At 40.6% G+C, this 14298-nt stretch overlaps 1 protein-coding gene across 7 annotated transcripts in view; it reads left to right on the forward strand.

Moving 5' to 3' along the window:
• The window catches only part of amot (angiomotin), a 31187-nt gene that overhangs the window by 4143 nt on the left and 12746 nt on the right, over positions 1-14298 (forward strand). For 6 of the 7 annotated variants that reach the window (XR_004616138.1, XM_034607691.1, XM_034607692.1 and 3 more), the window contains exons 2-4: positions 7892-8894; positions 12431-13001; positions 14085-14229. Coding sequence is in view for 6 of the 7 variants with exons in the window: in XM_034607691.1 (XP_034463582.1) it covers positions 7954-8894; positions 12431-13001; positions 14085-14229 (1657 nt within the window). In the remaining variant the exon portion in view is untranslated. The remainder of the gene's footprint in view (positions 1-7891; positions 8895-12430; positions 13002-14084; positions 14230-14298) is intronic. The other variant, XM_034607688.1, reaches the window with a different exon arrangement.

Below are 14298 nucleotides of genomic sequence, written 5' to 3' on the forward strand. Positions count from 1 at the left end.
ATATTTTAGTTTAAATAAAACAGAGCCATAGATTAAAAAAAATAGACAAGTGGTCTAAAACCGAACTACCACTGCCCAGATGTAATGAAACTGCGCCTAAAAAACCTGAATGGTTTCCAGCGAGTGCAACGGAGGGGATCTAGAAAAAAAATCTCCCTATCTTGTGGCCTCAGAATCTGCCAATGTTATGTGTTCAAATATAAAACAGACAAATCTTGACATACAATTGTCAAACCGACTTTTAAGTTGTGGGATTTATATTATAAAACTAAAGACAGTGTTTAATGAAATATATATACACTTTAAAATTATTATTTATCGATGATGTCTGATCATGACTATGACTGAAGTAGTTCAGTCTTGTCAAGGTTGATTTTCAGGTGGTGTGCAGATATCCACTGGGGGATGTTAGTGGAGTCAGACAGGCAGAGATTCGTGCTGCTACCTGTGTTTGAGATTTGGGAAAGGAGAGAATTAATTGGGTGTCATCAGCATAGCTGTGGTAAGAAAAGCCATGTGAGTGAATGACAGAGCTGAGAGAGTTGGTGTACAGAGAGAAGAGGAGGGGACCCAGGACGGAACCTTGAGGGACCCCAGTAGTGAGAGGACAAGGTTCGGACACAGATCCTCTCCAAGTTACCCGGTTAGTGCCGTCATTGAGATAGGATGAGAGCAGGGAGAGTGCAGAGCCAGAGACACGCTGCTCGCATTTTCCCACATGAATCTCCGTGAAGTGCAGCCGTTCAGGTGTATTGGTGATGGCATGCCCGCTAGCTATAAAAACGAAGGTACGGGCATTTCAGCCCTCATGGGCAGAAGACTATGGCTTTGTTTTTCATAAGGACCGTGCTGTGTGCACGTTATGTTTTGAAAATGTTGTGTGCCGATCGTCCAGTGTGAAGCGAAACTTTGAGAAAGCACGAAAGAAGTTTCAAGGATCAGGCAGACAAGGGAGAATCAATCAAACGTGCAGTGTCCAGGTATGGGAAGCAAACTCTCTCAAAGTCTTTGACACTGCCAAAACAATGCGACTGAAGCAAGCTTTCGCAATTCTGAATATGAGTGTGGTTGGTGGGGTTAATGACAAACTTATTATTGCAATCATAATGAGATAAACATGTTTCTTTAAAGTGTTGTTCTATATATAGCCAATATGGATGGAATAAAATGACATGTCTGTTGGAAATATTAATGTGGTTCAATAATAAAACTAAATATAAAAAAATGTTGATATGGCACACTAATTAACAAGCAAATTTCACATTGGCACTTATTGTCAAAAAGGTTGCCGACCCCTGGTCTAGAAGGATAAGGACAGAGGAGAGAGCGGCGGTTCTAGCAGTGTGAAGTTGCTCAGAGACAGCAAGGAGGGCAGTCTCAGTTGAGTGGCCTGCCTTGAAACCAACCTGACTCAGTCTGTTTCTATCCTTCAAAGACAGGTTACATGATAAAATAGTGTCAGCATGGTTTTGTCAATATGAAAATAAGACATTTTCCTGAAGCAGTACAAACGCTGGTGCCCCTTTTTGCACAAGCCTTCACTGTTTGCTTCAAAGTTTGCAGTAAACAATAGTCCCAAGGTATTTATAAGATTGCACACATTCCACAGTTTGACCTTTGATAAATGTGTCTGTGTGTGTGGGCAAGTTTTCTAAAATCAATGACCATATATTTGGTTTTGGATATGTTAAGTTGGAGGAATGACTCCTTGCACCTCTTAAAATGCTCAACAGTTCATGGCTGTTCTCATTTGCCTGAAACAGACTCACAATCACAGAGTCATCCAGGTACTTTAAAATTATCCTATCTTTAAATGAGCTCTGACACATATTTGTATAAAGGATAAAAAACAAATGAGAGAGCACACACCCTTGTGGTAAGTGTGGAAGAGCAAACTTTATCTGATAAAAATATCCATTCACTCTGACTCTTTGTGTCCTGTTTGTTAGAAAATCTAAAATCCAGCCCACCAGATTAAAACTTAGGTTAAAATGTTTTAAAAGCCTACGGGTTAAAATGTAAGGTTGAATTGTGTTAAAAACAGATGAGAAATCAATAAATAAAAGCCGAGCATGACAGCCCTTCCCGTCTAAGTGTTTAAAAAGCAAATTGAGCAGAGTGTGTGAGGCGTCCTCCACTCCTCTGTGAGGCCTGTAGGCAAACTGCAGCGGGTCAAGGACGTGCTCAGTGTGTCTTAAAATTTCAGGCCGCACAATTTGTTCACAAATTTTCATTAAAATAGAAGTTAAAGCCACAGGTCTGAAATCTATAAGGGTTTTTGGAGTGTTTATTTTAGGTACAGGGACCACAGCAGCATCTTTCCAGACTGTGGGAACATGCTGTGTCTCTGAAGATTTATTAAAAATGAAATTAAAAACTTGGCTCAGCTCTTTTGCACAATATTTTTAAAATGCGCCCGCAGATATTCACTTTTTCAACATCATTTTGGTTTTATAATGAAGTACTGATTTTCCCGAAGTTTAAGACTCAATTCTTGAATTTCATTTCTAAAATGAAACGATTATAAAAGCAATTAAGAGTATTGGCAAAAGTAGTGTCTGAATCAAAACAATCTGAAGTGACTTGAATGCTTTTTGTTTTCTTCTGGAGGCCTGCAATGGTCTTCATGCACGACCATGCTCAGCCAAGGTTGTTTGCAGCCATTTTCCTCTCCAGATCTGATTTAAAGTTTTGTTTCGCTCTTAAAATTCCTATTTTCAGCTCTTTGGTAGCTATGTGCAGGTCAGACGTGTCCCCCATTTTTAAAAGCAAGTTTCTTTATCTGCAATGCAGATTACACTACTTTGTTGACCCATGGTTTATTGTTAGGGTAAATTTGAACCCTCTTGTTCGGATGATCATGTCCCTGCAGAAAGCAACATAGGAACATGTAACATCCACCAGTTCATCTAGATCGTCACAGGACTGCTGAAACATCTCCCAGTCAGTGCACTCATAACATTCTTGTAAAGACAGCAAAAATTCCCTGGTCCAGTCTTTTACCTCCCTAGTCTGCATTTTTTCCCTCTTCAAAACAGTTGTGTAGATGGGCAGAAGATGAACACAGTTATGGTCCGCAGAGCCAAAATTTGGAAGTGGGAGAGATTTAAAGCATCCTTAACTGACCCATAACAAAAGTCAAAAGCCTTATCCCGCCTGTTTGGGCAGGAGTCTTTTTAAGAGATACGTGGTTAAAATTACCCAATATAAAGTAGATGCAGACAGCACACTTCCAACAAAACCAACCATGATCATTGATTTAGATATGCCTTGCTCTGTAAGGACAAACCTGATAATGTTTGGACATTTCCCAAGTACACCTTACTGATTGAAAGGGAACAACCGCAATCAACCTTTATTTCTATGAGCTTTGTTATTAACAATACAACTTTTTTTACTTGCTTATGTGAAGAGTCCAAACACACTTGACTTATTAAAATAATGACACAACAAAAGAGGACATACTTCTTTTCATTCGTCCTTCATAATTGACCTACCATCCCTGTTCCCAACGCAAACACAACAACACTTGCACACAATTTGTCTTACCATTTTTGCAGTATGCTGCTGTAACAAGTGATTTTGCCCACAGTGGGATCAATGAAGTCAGTCTTTTCTTATTACAACAATTAAACCATTTACCTTCTCCTCATTATCATGCTTGAATCATATATGCATATGATGATGCATGTTTGATTGACATGATATTTTCATGGTCTGGTCTGCACTTCATATAATGAAACATAGCCCAGCTGCAGCACACCTTTCTGCAATTTAATGTACACTTTCTGCTAAATTTCTGTCACTTCCATGACCTTGTACTTACCCCTACTACAGCATTAATTCCACCAGTGCTCCTGCTATTGTTTCTGTCTCAACATGAGGTGAGCAGATATCATGTGCGGTTGGCTTGTTAATATCACAATATTTCATTTTTGCTGTTACCGGAATAGCCCTAGATCCTGGATATTTAATATAATGCTGTTTAGGCACAGATTTACTTGGAGCTACTTGTACCCCATGCGTCCAGTTCCGGCCATACACTTCCCTCAGCTCTAACACTCTTCCATATTCTGTTGTCCCCCCCTGCTATAATTTCTTTATTCCTCATTATGTGTCTTAACACCAAGTTAATGGTACTATTGTCTTTTTTTGTGCCTAAGTTATTTTTACATGGATTCCCCCTTCATGGACAGCAGAGGAACCATGAAATTGGAGAGAGAGTGGGGACTGTATGCTGAGTGCCCACTAGCTCACCTGGTAGCATGAGCTCCCCACATACGGAGGCTTTTGAGCCCCTACTCTTGTCTGTACTTTTATCTAATCACTTTTTTATCAAGATACCCTTTATTTCACACAACTCTTCTCCATAATTCAAATACTCCCTGATTTGTGCTGGAGCATCCTTTCTCTCCCTTGGCCAGACCTCTTTCACTATTGTTCTCAGTGCTGACTGCATGGAGCGCCTCTTTTGTTTTTTGACATGAGGTGTACTTGAGCGTCAATATCTTCCTCACGATTTATCAGCTGGATCAGGATTATCATGTTACATTTCTTTTCTTTTGGTTTGTGTATCACATTCAGCTGGTTGGGTTGTAGTTTTAAAGGAGTATGTGTCCTTAATGAGTCACTTCTGATTGGTTTCTTGAATATGGATACCAGCAACTTGTGATCTCAGTTGTTTTGCCATATCTGAAATTTTGAAATCTAAACACAACTGCAAGCACAGGGGCGGCTGTGGCTCAGGAGGTCAGGAGCAAAGGAGTGGGTCACCCACTAACCAGAAGGTCAATCTCCACCTTCTCTAGTCTACATGCTGCAGTGTCCTTGGGCAAGACACTGAACTCCTAAATTCCTCCTGACAATTGTACTGGCAGTGAATGTGACATTGAGTGGTCCATAAGACTAGAAATGTGCTCTTTGAATAAAGTCCATATACCATTTTTTGATGCATGTATAGTTGATATGTGGTCAGTGCTTTTGTGGTTTTTATTTCCTACTCACACGAGTCTCTTTGATGTCGTTCACTGCTTCTTCATACCTCTTGTTCCAGTGCTGTGCTTCCTCTTTCTGCAGAAGTTCACTTGGTGGTTGAGTGAGTGTTAAGAGATATGATTTTGTTAGGTATGTCACCACAACCACTTTGTAGTCATATTTTGCAGGAAATCAATAACACGCTTCATTTAAGTTAAATACCTACACTGACTTCACATGACTAATTTGACATTACTGACATTAGCCCCTACCATTACAACACATATACTGAAATGGAAGTTAATTTAAAGTAGCGTTGAATATTGAATATCCCTGATGAGAGACCGGTTTTCATTTATTTTGTTGTTGAACAGCTTAATGTAGATTGATATATTCCTTTTACTTGAATGGAACAAGCTCTTGCACTAATTTTATTTTGGAGAGATTTTTATTGGACTGTAAAAGGTAGATTAGCAGTTCAGATTAGGCTATTTTTTCTTGTGGAATAATGCCTTGCAGTGCATACTTCGTTTTTTTTGTCATATTTGTTTGTATTCAAGAGAAGATTATTTAAATAAATATAAATGATACAAGTTTTTACATTTTATTTTTGATAAATTAATTATTTTATTAATTGAATACCGTACTTTCCGGACTATAAGCCGCTACTTTTTTTCACACGCTGTGAGACTGCGGCTTTTACAACGGTGCGGCTTATTGATGGATTTTCATAGTGTTGCAGGCATGGCCTGTCCCTTTAAGAAAGCTGTTGTGTGTGTGACGTAGTGCACCTGAGAATTGTGGGTAAGGCGCCACATGTTGTACGATTGCTAGTCATATCAGACCAATGAAATTGCCGAACAGGTCACAGTGGACCAATGAAACTGTTTCGGCAAACTAAACCTAATTCTTCAGATCATCCATTTTGCGCTTCATGCACGCACCCTCATCATGGAAAAGACACGAAGATCTGCACATGATGGGGGTTTCAAGTTAAAAGCGATCCGTCTGGCTGTCGAAGAAGGAAATAGAGCTGCTGCACGTAAACTCAACGTCAATGAATCGATGGTGAGACGCTGGAGACGGCAGCATGAAGAACTGACTCGTTGCAAAAAGACAACAAAAGCTTTCAGAGGCAAGAAAAGCAGATGGCCCGAACTTGAAAACGTACTTGAAGACTGGGTGAAGACACAGAGAGCAGACGGCCGAGGTGTTTCCACCGTGCAGATCCGACTGAAAGCTAAAACAATCGCCACCGAAAAGAATATCGAAGATTTTAGAGGTGGACCATCTTGGTGTTTCAGATTTATGCAACGAAAAGGCCTGTCAATTAGGGCACGGACGACTGTGTGTCAGCAACTCCCTCCCGACTTCAAGGAAAAAATTACAAACTTCATCGAATTCACTCAAAGAAAGATAGCCGAAAATTCCATTGGACCAGACGACATCATAAATATGGATGAAGTACCTTTGACGTTTGACCTACCTCTCACTAGGACTGTTAACAAAAAAGGTGAATCGTCCGTCACGCTGAAAACAACTGGCCATGAGAGAACGCATTTCACTTGTGTTCTGAGCTGCACAGCATCCGGACTAAAGCTTACACCCATGGTGATTTTTAAGCGGATGACGATGCCAAAAGAAAAATTCCCGAAAGGAATCGCTGTGAAAACCAACAAGAAAGGGTGGATGATAGAAAGCCCAATGAAGGAATGGCTGAATGAATGCTACGGGAAGCGACCGGGGGGATTTTTTCACAGAAAAAAGGCATTGCTTGTTTTGGACAGCATGAGGGCCCATATCACAGATTCTGTGAAAGCGGCCGTCAAAAAGACAAACTCAATTCCAGCTGTGATTCCTGGGGGCACAACAAAGTATTTGCAGCCCCTCGACAACAACAACACATGTTGTGTTGTTGTTGTGGATGTTACCGGCATGTATTTAATTAAAAGTTTAAAAAAAACTTTCCTGTAACATCTTTCCGCGTTAATATCTCATGTTTCAACGGGGACACCTGCGGTTTATAGACAAGTGCGGCTTATTTATGTACAATTTCTTTTTTCTTAAAAAAATTAGCAGGTGCGGCCTATATACAGGTGCGCTCTATAGTCCAGAAAGTACGGTAATAAACAATAAACGCTAGATTAACCAAAAAATGTATCATTAGATTAATCGATTAATCGAAAAAAATATCGTTAGATTAATAGAGTGCAGCCCTAATTTACAGTAGATTTGATCATGTCAATTTATAAAGGGAAAAACCACAAGTCAGTATTTGTTTCCAGATTCTCCAGTGTTGGTTTTTACTGCATTTCTCTGTTTAATATAATTATATATTAAATATCTTTGGTTTTTGACTGTTGGTTGGATGTCAATGCGGTATTAACTCTATTTGTCTTTGTATGGATGAAATGATTGATAGATTTATTGAAAAAGAAAAACCATAGGCATTCTATATTAGTTCAATCTCCAGACCGTTGTGAAATCATCAAATCACACAATTTTATGTGCAAACTGCTTTTTAGTTTTAAATGTTTATTGATAGCTTTGGGGAGTGTCATACAGCTGTCTCACGTAGTGTTTGTGATTTTGGTTTAAGGATTCACGGTTTCGCTGGTGGTTTAGTTCCTCCGATTTTTCAGAAATTGTTATTCCTCCACTGTCTTTTTTTTTTTTTTTTTTACCCATCATACATCAATGGGTGTTCCATGGCTTTTTGTGGGGGACAGCGAATCAGTGATGGTCGTGGATGGTCCATGTGCATCTCTGACTTTGATAATTCATGTTCCTTTCCCCTTTCCCCCCCTGTATTTTAGCTGAATTTTCACACTCTCTGCCTTTTTTGTATCTCTTGGATTGTTTTTGTTTAATAAAATTCAGATTCTTATCCTTTTCTCTTTTCTCCTCCTCCTCTCAGGGAGTGTAGACCTTGGGCAGGGTTTGTCCTTCCATGAGGTGGGTGATTGATGTGAGGCAGAGATGAGGACGACAGCTGAGGAATCATCAAACAGCAACAACAGTGTGGGTGGTGGATTAGGTGGCGGCAGCACCGTCCTGCAGCGCCTCCTGCAGGAGCAGATGAATCGTAATTACGTGCTGCAACAGCAACAACAACAAGGAGGAGTAGCAGGGGGGGGTGGGGGTTACCCAGGACAGGGACAGGTTGGCCCCTCTGATGATCACTCCATGACCCCCCACATAGCTCGACAGGAGCCCCAGGGACAGGAGCTGCAGACGGACAATGGCCTGGAGAAGTTGGGCTCCACCAGAGTAGGAGGAGGGGGTGGGAGCAATGGAGGAGGTTTCGGGACTGGGGGAGGGAGAGGTGGCAGCATTGGAGGCGGCCAAGGGCAATGCCCAAACCCAGAGGACCTCCCTACCTATGAGGAGGCCAAAGTACAGTCCCAATACTTCCGTGGCCATGGTCCTCTTACTCAGCCACAGCAGCAAAACAACCAGCCCCAGCAGCCTCCTATCTCAGCCTCAGTGGGTGCTACCTTCTATGTCACTGGGGTAACCAGCACCAAGGTGCGTACTGAGGGTCGCCCAACTGTACAACGAGTGAGTGGTGCAGGAAAAGTACACCAGGATGATGGGCTGAAGGATCTAAAGCAAGGGCATGTTCGGTCTCTCAGTGAAAGACTTATGCAGCTCTCCCTAGCCACCAGCGGCGTGAAGGCACATGCTCCTGTCACCAGTGCCCCTCTCTCCCCCCAGCTACCCCCACCAGGCCCACAGAGTGACTTCTACAAGCCGCAGCATCGTGGCCCCCCTCCAGAGTACCCCTTCAAAGGAATCGGCTCACCTTCAAAGCAGCAGGATCCTGGAGGCCATTTTTACCAGGAGCAGAGAGGGAGGGAGCACTCGAGGGAGCTGCTTCCTGTCCGATACCAGCCACCACCTGAGTATGGTTCATTCAGGTAAGAAACATACACACGTAATATGGTATTAATTAACGTATGTACAGTATACACACTTGAAGCTGCAATTTTAAAATATCAGCCATCTACTTGATATGTGAAAGGGATGAAGTCACAAACCCAGAGAGTGTGTGTTAGTGTTTGTGTATGCCATTCATGCAATAATAACAATGATTATTATTTATTAAATTCATTTGAACTTGCTTGTGGTCACTCAGTGTCAGTCAATGCCACATAGTGCAGTATAAGTTATTTAATACTGTTTTTGTACCTAGCAAAGTTCCCTAATGCAGGGGCAACTTCAGCTAAAATAACTTTAACGAGCCAACTTTATTTTGTTAGCACCATTGCCCATGTTGCTATAGGTAATCATATTGTCATAATAATAATCATATCACTTTAAGGTTTCCCTTGATAAAGATGCATTATAAAGCTGTGTAATAGACATATACAAACTACTATGCTAAATGTATGGCTAATTATGTGTAAGCCTGCAGGGGAAAACAGTTTTCAAATTGTTTGGTGCTGCTGTCACGCAGGAGTTACACAAACTGTATGTAAATGTCAAATTCCCAATCAAACTACTAGCATAGTTTACTTCACATGCAAAGATACAACTATTAATCCACTCTGGACATTTATATAAAACAACTGAAATCTGTAGGAAGTGGATAGTTAGTATCCTGAAATACTGAGACTGGACTGGTGAGCCCAAATGTGAGACTTACAGAGGGAAAAGTTAAAGGGTATTCATAATAATAATTTTTATATTGCCAAATAGAAGCCAGGTGTGCAGAGCAGAGTCCAGGAGACGCGCTCAGAGACAAACCAACGCAGAGGGACAGAAGGGAGGGGAAAAGGGAGAGAGAGAGACACAAGGAAAAAATACAAGCTGCAGTGACCGAAACCATCACATGCAATACTTGTTCAACAAACAATTCTTTGCTTATAACCAATGTTATTGTTAAACCTGTAGAGCTTTTTCAAATTTTTGCTAAATCATCTCTCTGTATCTTTTCAAGGCAACATGATGAAGTTACAGAGGAGAAGAGAGACAAGGAGGAACTTGTTTTAACATACTTGTATGCTAAATTTGTATGAGATGATATTTTGAATTCTAGCAGAGCTTGTCTTTAAGAATTTCTTACACTTCGATCACCAGGGAGTCAGTCAAGTAAGAGTGAGCAAGTTCACTACCACTGCTTAGTCTATGACACTTACTACTTATTTGTAGTTGTTTTGGGGAATAGTATGTTATTAAGCATATTTAAATTTTGGTGGGCCGCCTGGACCAAAAATGTCCGGGGTCGATTCTTTTGTCCCAGTACAGCCGTGGTATGGTGGTTGAAATTGGTAGTACTGGGTGGATGGGTCTTATTGTGTACTTTGTACACTTGCAAGTAAATGTATCTGTGCTTAATGCAGGATTACACACTGTACATGTGTACACATACCTGGATGGTTACTTAAAGTAAGTGCAACTGTCAAATGGTTTTACATTGGCATGAAGCCACTAAAACTAACAAAATAAACAGCACAAGGGAGCATGAAATATGCTAGAGCAAGACTTTGAATCCTTGCCAGAGGAACTGCCCTGACCTGTGACATTCATACATGGGGATTTCTCAGTGGAGATCATTAATAAATCTGCAGTTTTTAATACCAGTTAATAGTGTCAGAAGCCATAATGGTTAAATCTCATAATGTTTGTTTGGGAAATTGTGTCTCACCATAGTCATGTGAGTGTTTCCATAGCGATGACACCAAGTACAGAACCACAAAACATTTCTTTCAAATTAAGTGGAAAAATGATGAAAATGCTGAGTTTGCCATTATCCACAAAGACACACATTCATTATTTCCGTCCCGTGATTATCAAACAACTCTTTTTTGGCTTCTCAATTTTCTTAACTGAAATGATCAATTATCAATCAATTAAACTGGTTGCCCTTTTCACCAAAAAAAGTACTAAGACCAGTTGGCCTTTTCCACATACAGATTATCAAATACAGTTTAACATTGATTGAATGCACACACACACAGATTCATGTTGAGTTTAATACTTCAATGATTATGTCGATGCTGCTTGGGTTTGGTTCCAAAACAAAAAGCACACAATTATACAATAAACAACTGAATACTCAAAGTTTTCATGACATGCACTTTGGAAAATGATAAAAATAAACATTGAAAAAAATGATTTGTGAGAACTTTTCATGGTCTCCCAACAGTGTTCTTGAAACAGGGAGAACAGATCCTGTTGGGCCTGTTTCCCACGCGCCTATTAACCTCAGAGTAAACCAAATTCAAACAGCCATGAATACTGCATCAGGCTAGGACGAGTCTAGACATGATCTATGTGGCTTTGATGATGTACCATTGTGGGCTAAAAGCAGGAATATTTGCTCCACACAAAGTCAGCTGACAGCTGGTGTTTTGTCACCTCCCTCAAAAAGTTGTTCTACTCAAGCAGTCTAGACTTGTACATTTAACCATTTGTCAACAACAGTATCCAGAGTTGCAATTGATTAATAAGCTTTGCCTTTGCTGTTTTTAGACACTCTCTGTTGATATTTTGGATTGTAAAAAACATAATAACAATATCCTGTATCCTGGGTGTTTGCTAAGAGTCTGGCAACATTACACATGTCTCACTCAACGAGAAGTGACACTCAACTGTGCAGCAGCAGCTAGTTGTCCCTCCTCTGCCAGCCACTTTTCAGTTGTCTGGTTTTCCTGCAGAAGTTTGAGATAGGAAGAATTTTCTACACAAGAGATCAGCTGTCACACTTTGTGGCCCTCTTGAGCAAACAAATAATTAAAATTGGCACACATGTTTACTTGGACTAACTGATTAGATTTCAGTGGTCAAAGGTCAAGGTCACAGTGGCCCTTAAAAATAGTTTTGGCCTCTTTAATGTAATATCTCAAGAACTCCTTGAGGACATTTCTTCAGCTTCAACATCAGTTGTCACAGAAGTGATTAGATTTCAGTGGTCAAAGGTAAAGGTCACTGTGACCTTATATTATACCTTAAATGTAGACGGAAACTGCACTGGCTGGCAGAGGCATACCAACGCTTTAGGGAAATTCAATTTTTTATTGTAAATAATTGAATTTACTAATTTTTGTGGTTATTGTTCAAGGTTATTTCTGCTCCATTGTTTTTTTTATTGTAAATACATGGTCATGAGCTTAAATTGATTTTAAAATATTTTCAACCCCCATGCATCTTTTAATGATGTACTTTTTTTTCATCTGCTATCTTCTTTCCTGTATGATAAGGATTATTATTACTATGCAGAAAATGAACAAAGATCACATACTGTCTCTATTAGGAATCGCAAATTGTCTCTATTAGGAATCCATAGTCTATTTCAACATCTTATTCTCACTGAGTAAAATTAAATAAACATGTAACTAATACAAATAAACATTCACAATGTTTGTTAAAAATAATTCTAGATTCTAAACATCAACCTAAGAGACTAGCTTAGGTAGAGAACCATGTAATCACACAGCTGATCTCTTCTCAGGTCCAGTAAGGAGGGTTCGCTTCACTCCCAGAGACCCCTTCACCAGCACAGTCCCACCTCCTCTGTCACCTCGGTGGGCTCCTTGTCCCGTGCTCAGTCTTCAACCCTCAGCAGCATGCTTGGTGCCTCCCACTCCTCCCATATTTCCTTTCACCACCAGCACCCGCAGAACCATGGTGAGCCTTTCCATTGCATTGGGCCCCGCAGTCCACAGAGTCCTAGTATGCACCATGCAAGTGAGCCCTTGACCTTAGGGCCCATTCACCCACCCCTACAGAGAGGTCATGGTTTCCCACATGACCCCTATGGCTCTACCCCAAGGATGCACCATCAGCAACAGCACCATCAGTATCAGCAACAACAGCAGCAGCAGCAGCAGCTGCAAGGACACTTCCAGCTGCCGGTCCAGGCTGGAAATTTCCCCCATCCGCACTCCTACTCCCAGCTGCAGGGAGAGCCCTTTGCCATGATGGCACGTACCCACCAGATGGTGGATGTGTTGACGGAGGATAACAGGATGTTGAGGCAGGAGATGGAGACGTGTCGTGAGAAAGTCACCAAGTTGCATAAGGTAGCATCTTCTGCAGAAGACGTTTACAGGATATGTTCACATTTTCAATACTGATTCCTACTGTCCATACTGACCCCTTCTAAAAGCAATATCAGTGTAAGAGAAGGTGGACTCAATCCACAGTTCTTTTTCTGTACAATTAGCTTTTATTTGGACTACTGTTTACGCACCTTGTTTTTAGGCACATTTGTGACACTTGATTAAAAAATGCAGCAAAGCAAACTTCTCAACAGGCAATGGGAAAGGACTCAGTCACCTTTTATCTGGGTTAGACAACATTCAAAATACCCAGAACTTTGCACTAATTTTGATGGCAGATGGGTTTTACAACAGCCTTACTTAAATAAAGGAAGAGATTCTGAGTATGAGATTCTGATGTTCACAGGCAGTGTTTATTCTTGCTGAGATGTGGCAGAGGGATAGTAACTCTACAGGCATTTTATACTTAAGACTGTAGAGAGTTGGACTCAAATGTAAATAATACTAACATATCAAGTGCATCATATGTGATAAAAGGGAAATAAGTTTGAAAAAATCCACTGCCAAATTAATGTAATGATCACTTAATGCATGTAATGTATCTCAATGGGACATCTTTTTGAGAAACATTGAAATTTTTTCTCCAACTTAAACTACTATGATACTATGCACAAATTTTTATTTTTACAAAGTATAATAGGGGAGAGAGCTGGATAAGTGCCATGTGTCCTGCAAAGATTAAATAGTTGCGCACAAGGATGCATGTTAATACATTCTATATTCTTAGGTGTTCATCATGCAAACGTTGCTGAGATACTTTGCGTTGTAAAGGAAAAAACTAACCTCATTTTAAGTCAGGGGACTTAAGTTAATTTGTTTTTAAAAATTCATGTGTTCATTCATTCAATGGTAGGTATTTCAGGTTTGTTAACACTGGGCAGGGTCAAATCTCATTCCCCTATGAAGAGTGAAAACCTCACATTTTGTGAAGACTGTAAACGGGAAGTCCCCAAGATGCACCATTTGATAGAAAGCAGACCCAGCAATCAGAATACAGTGTTGTTTGTCAAATGGCTCTCTCTGAGGTCCTGTGTCTGTGGGCAGTTGGAAACAGAGATCCAGCTGGTGTCTGAGGCCTATGAAAATCTTGCCAAGTCCTCCTCCAAGAGGGAGGCCCTGGAGAAAACTATGAGGAACAAGCTGGAGCTGGAGGTGCGCCGGCTGCATGACTTCAACAGAGACCTCCGAGGTGAGAGTGCACAGCGATGCAGTAACCATATAATAATGTGTTTATACAGGTTTTACACAGAGGAGAGGA

This window comes from Hippoglossus hippoglossus, chromosome 14 (genome assembly GCF_009819705.1).
Source record: "Hippoglossus hippoglossus isolate fHipHip1 chromosome 14, fHipHip1.pri, whole genome shotgun sequence".
Lineage (NCBI taxonomy): Eukaryota > Metazoa > Chordata > Actinopteri > Pleuronectiformes > Pleuronectidae > Hippoglossus > Hippoglossus hippoglossus.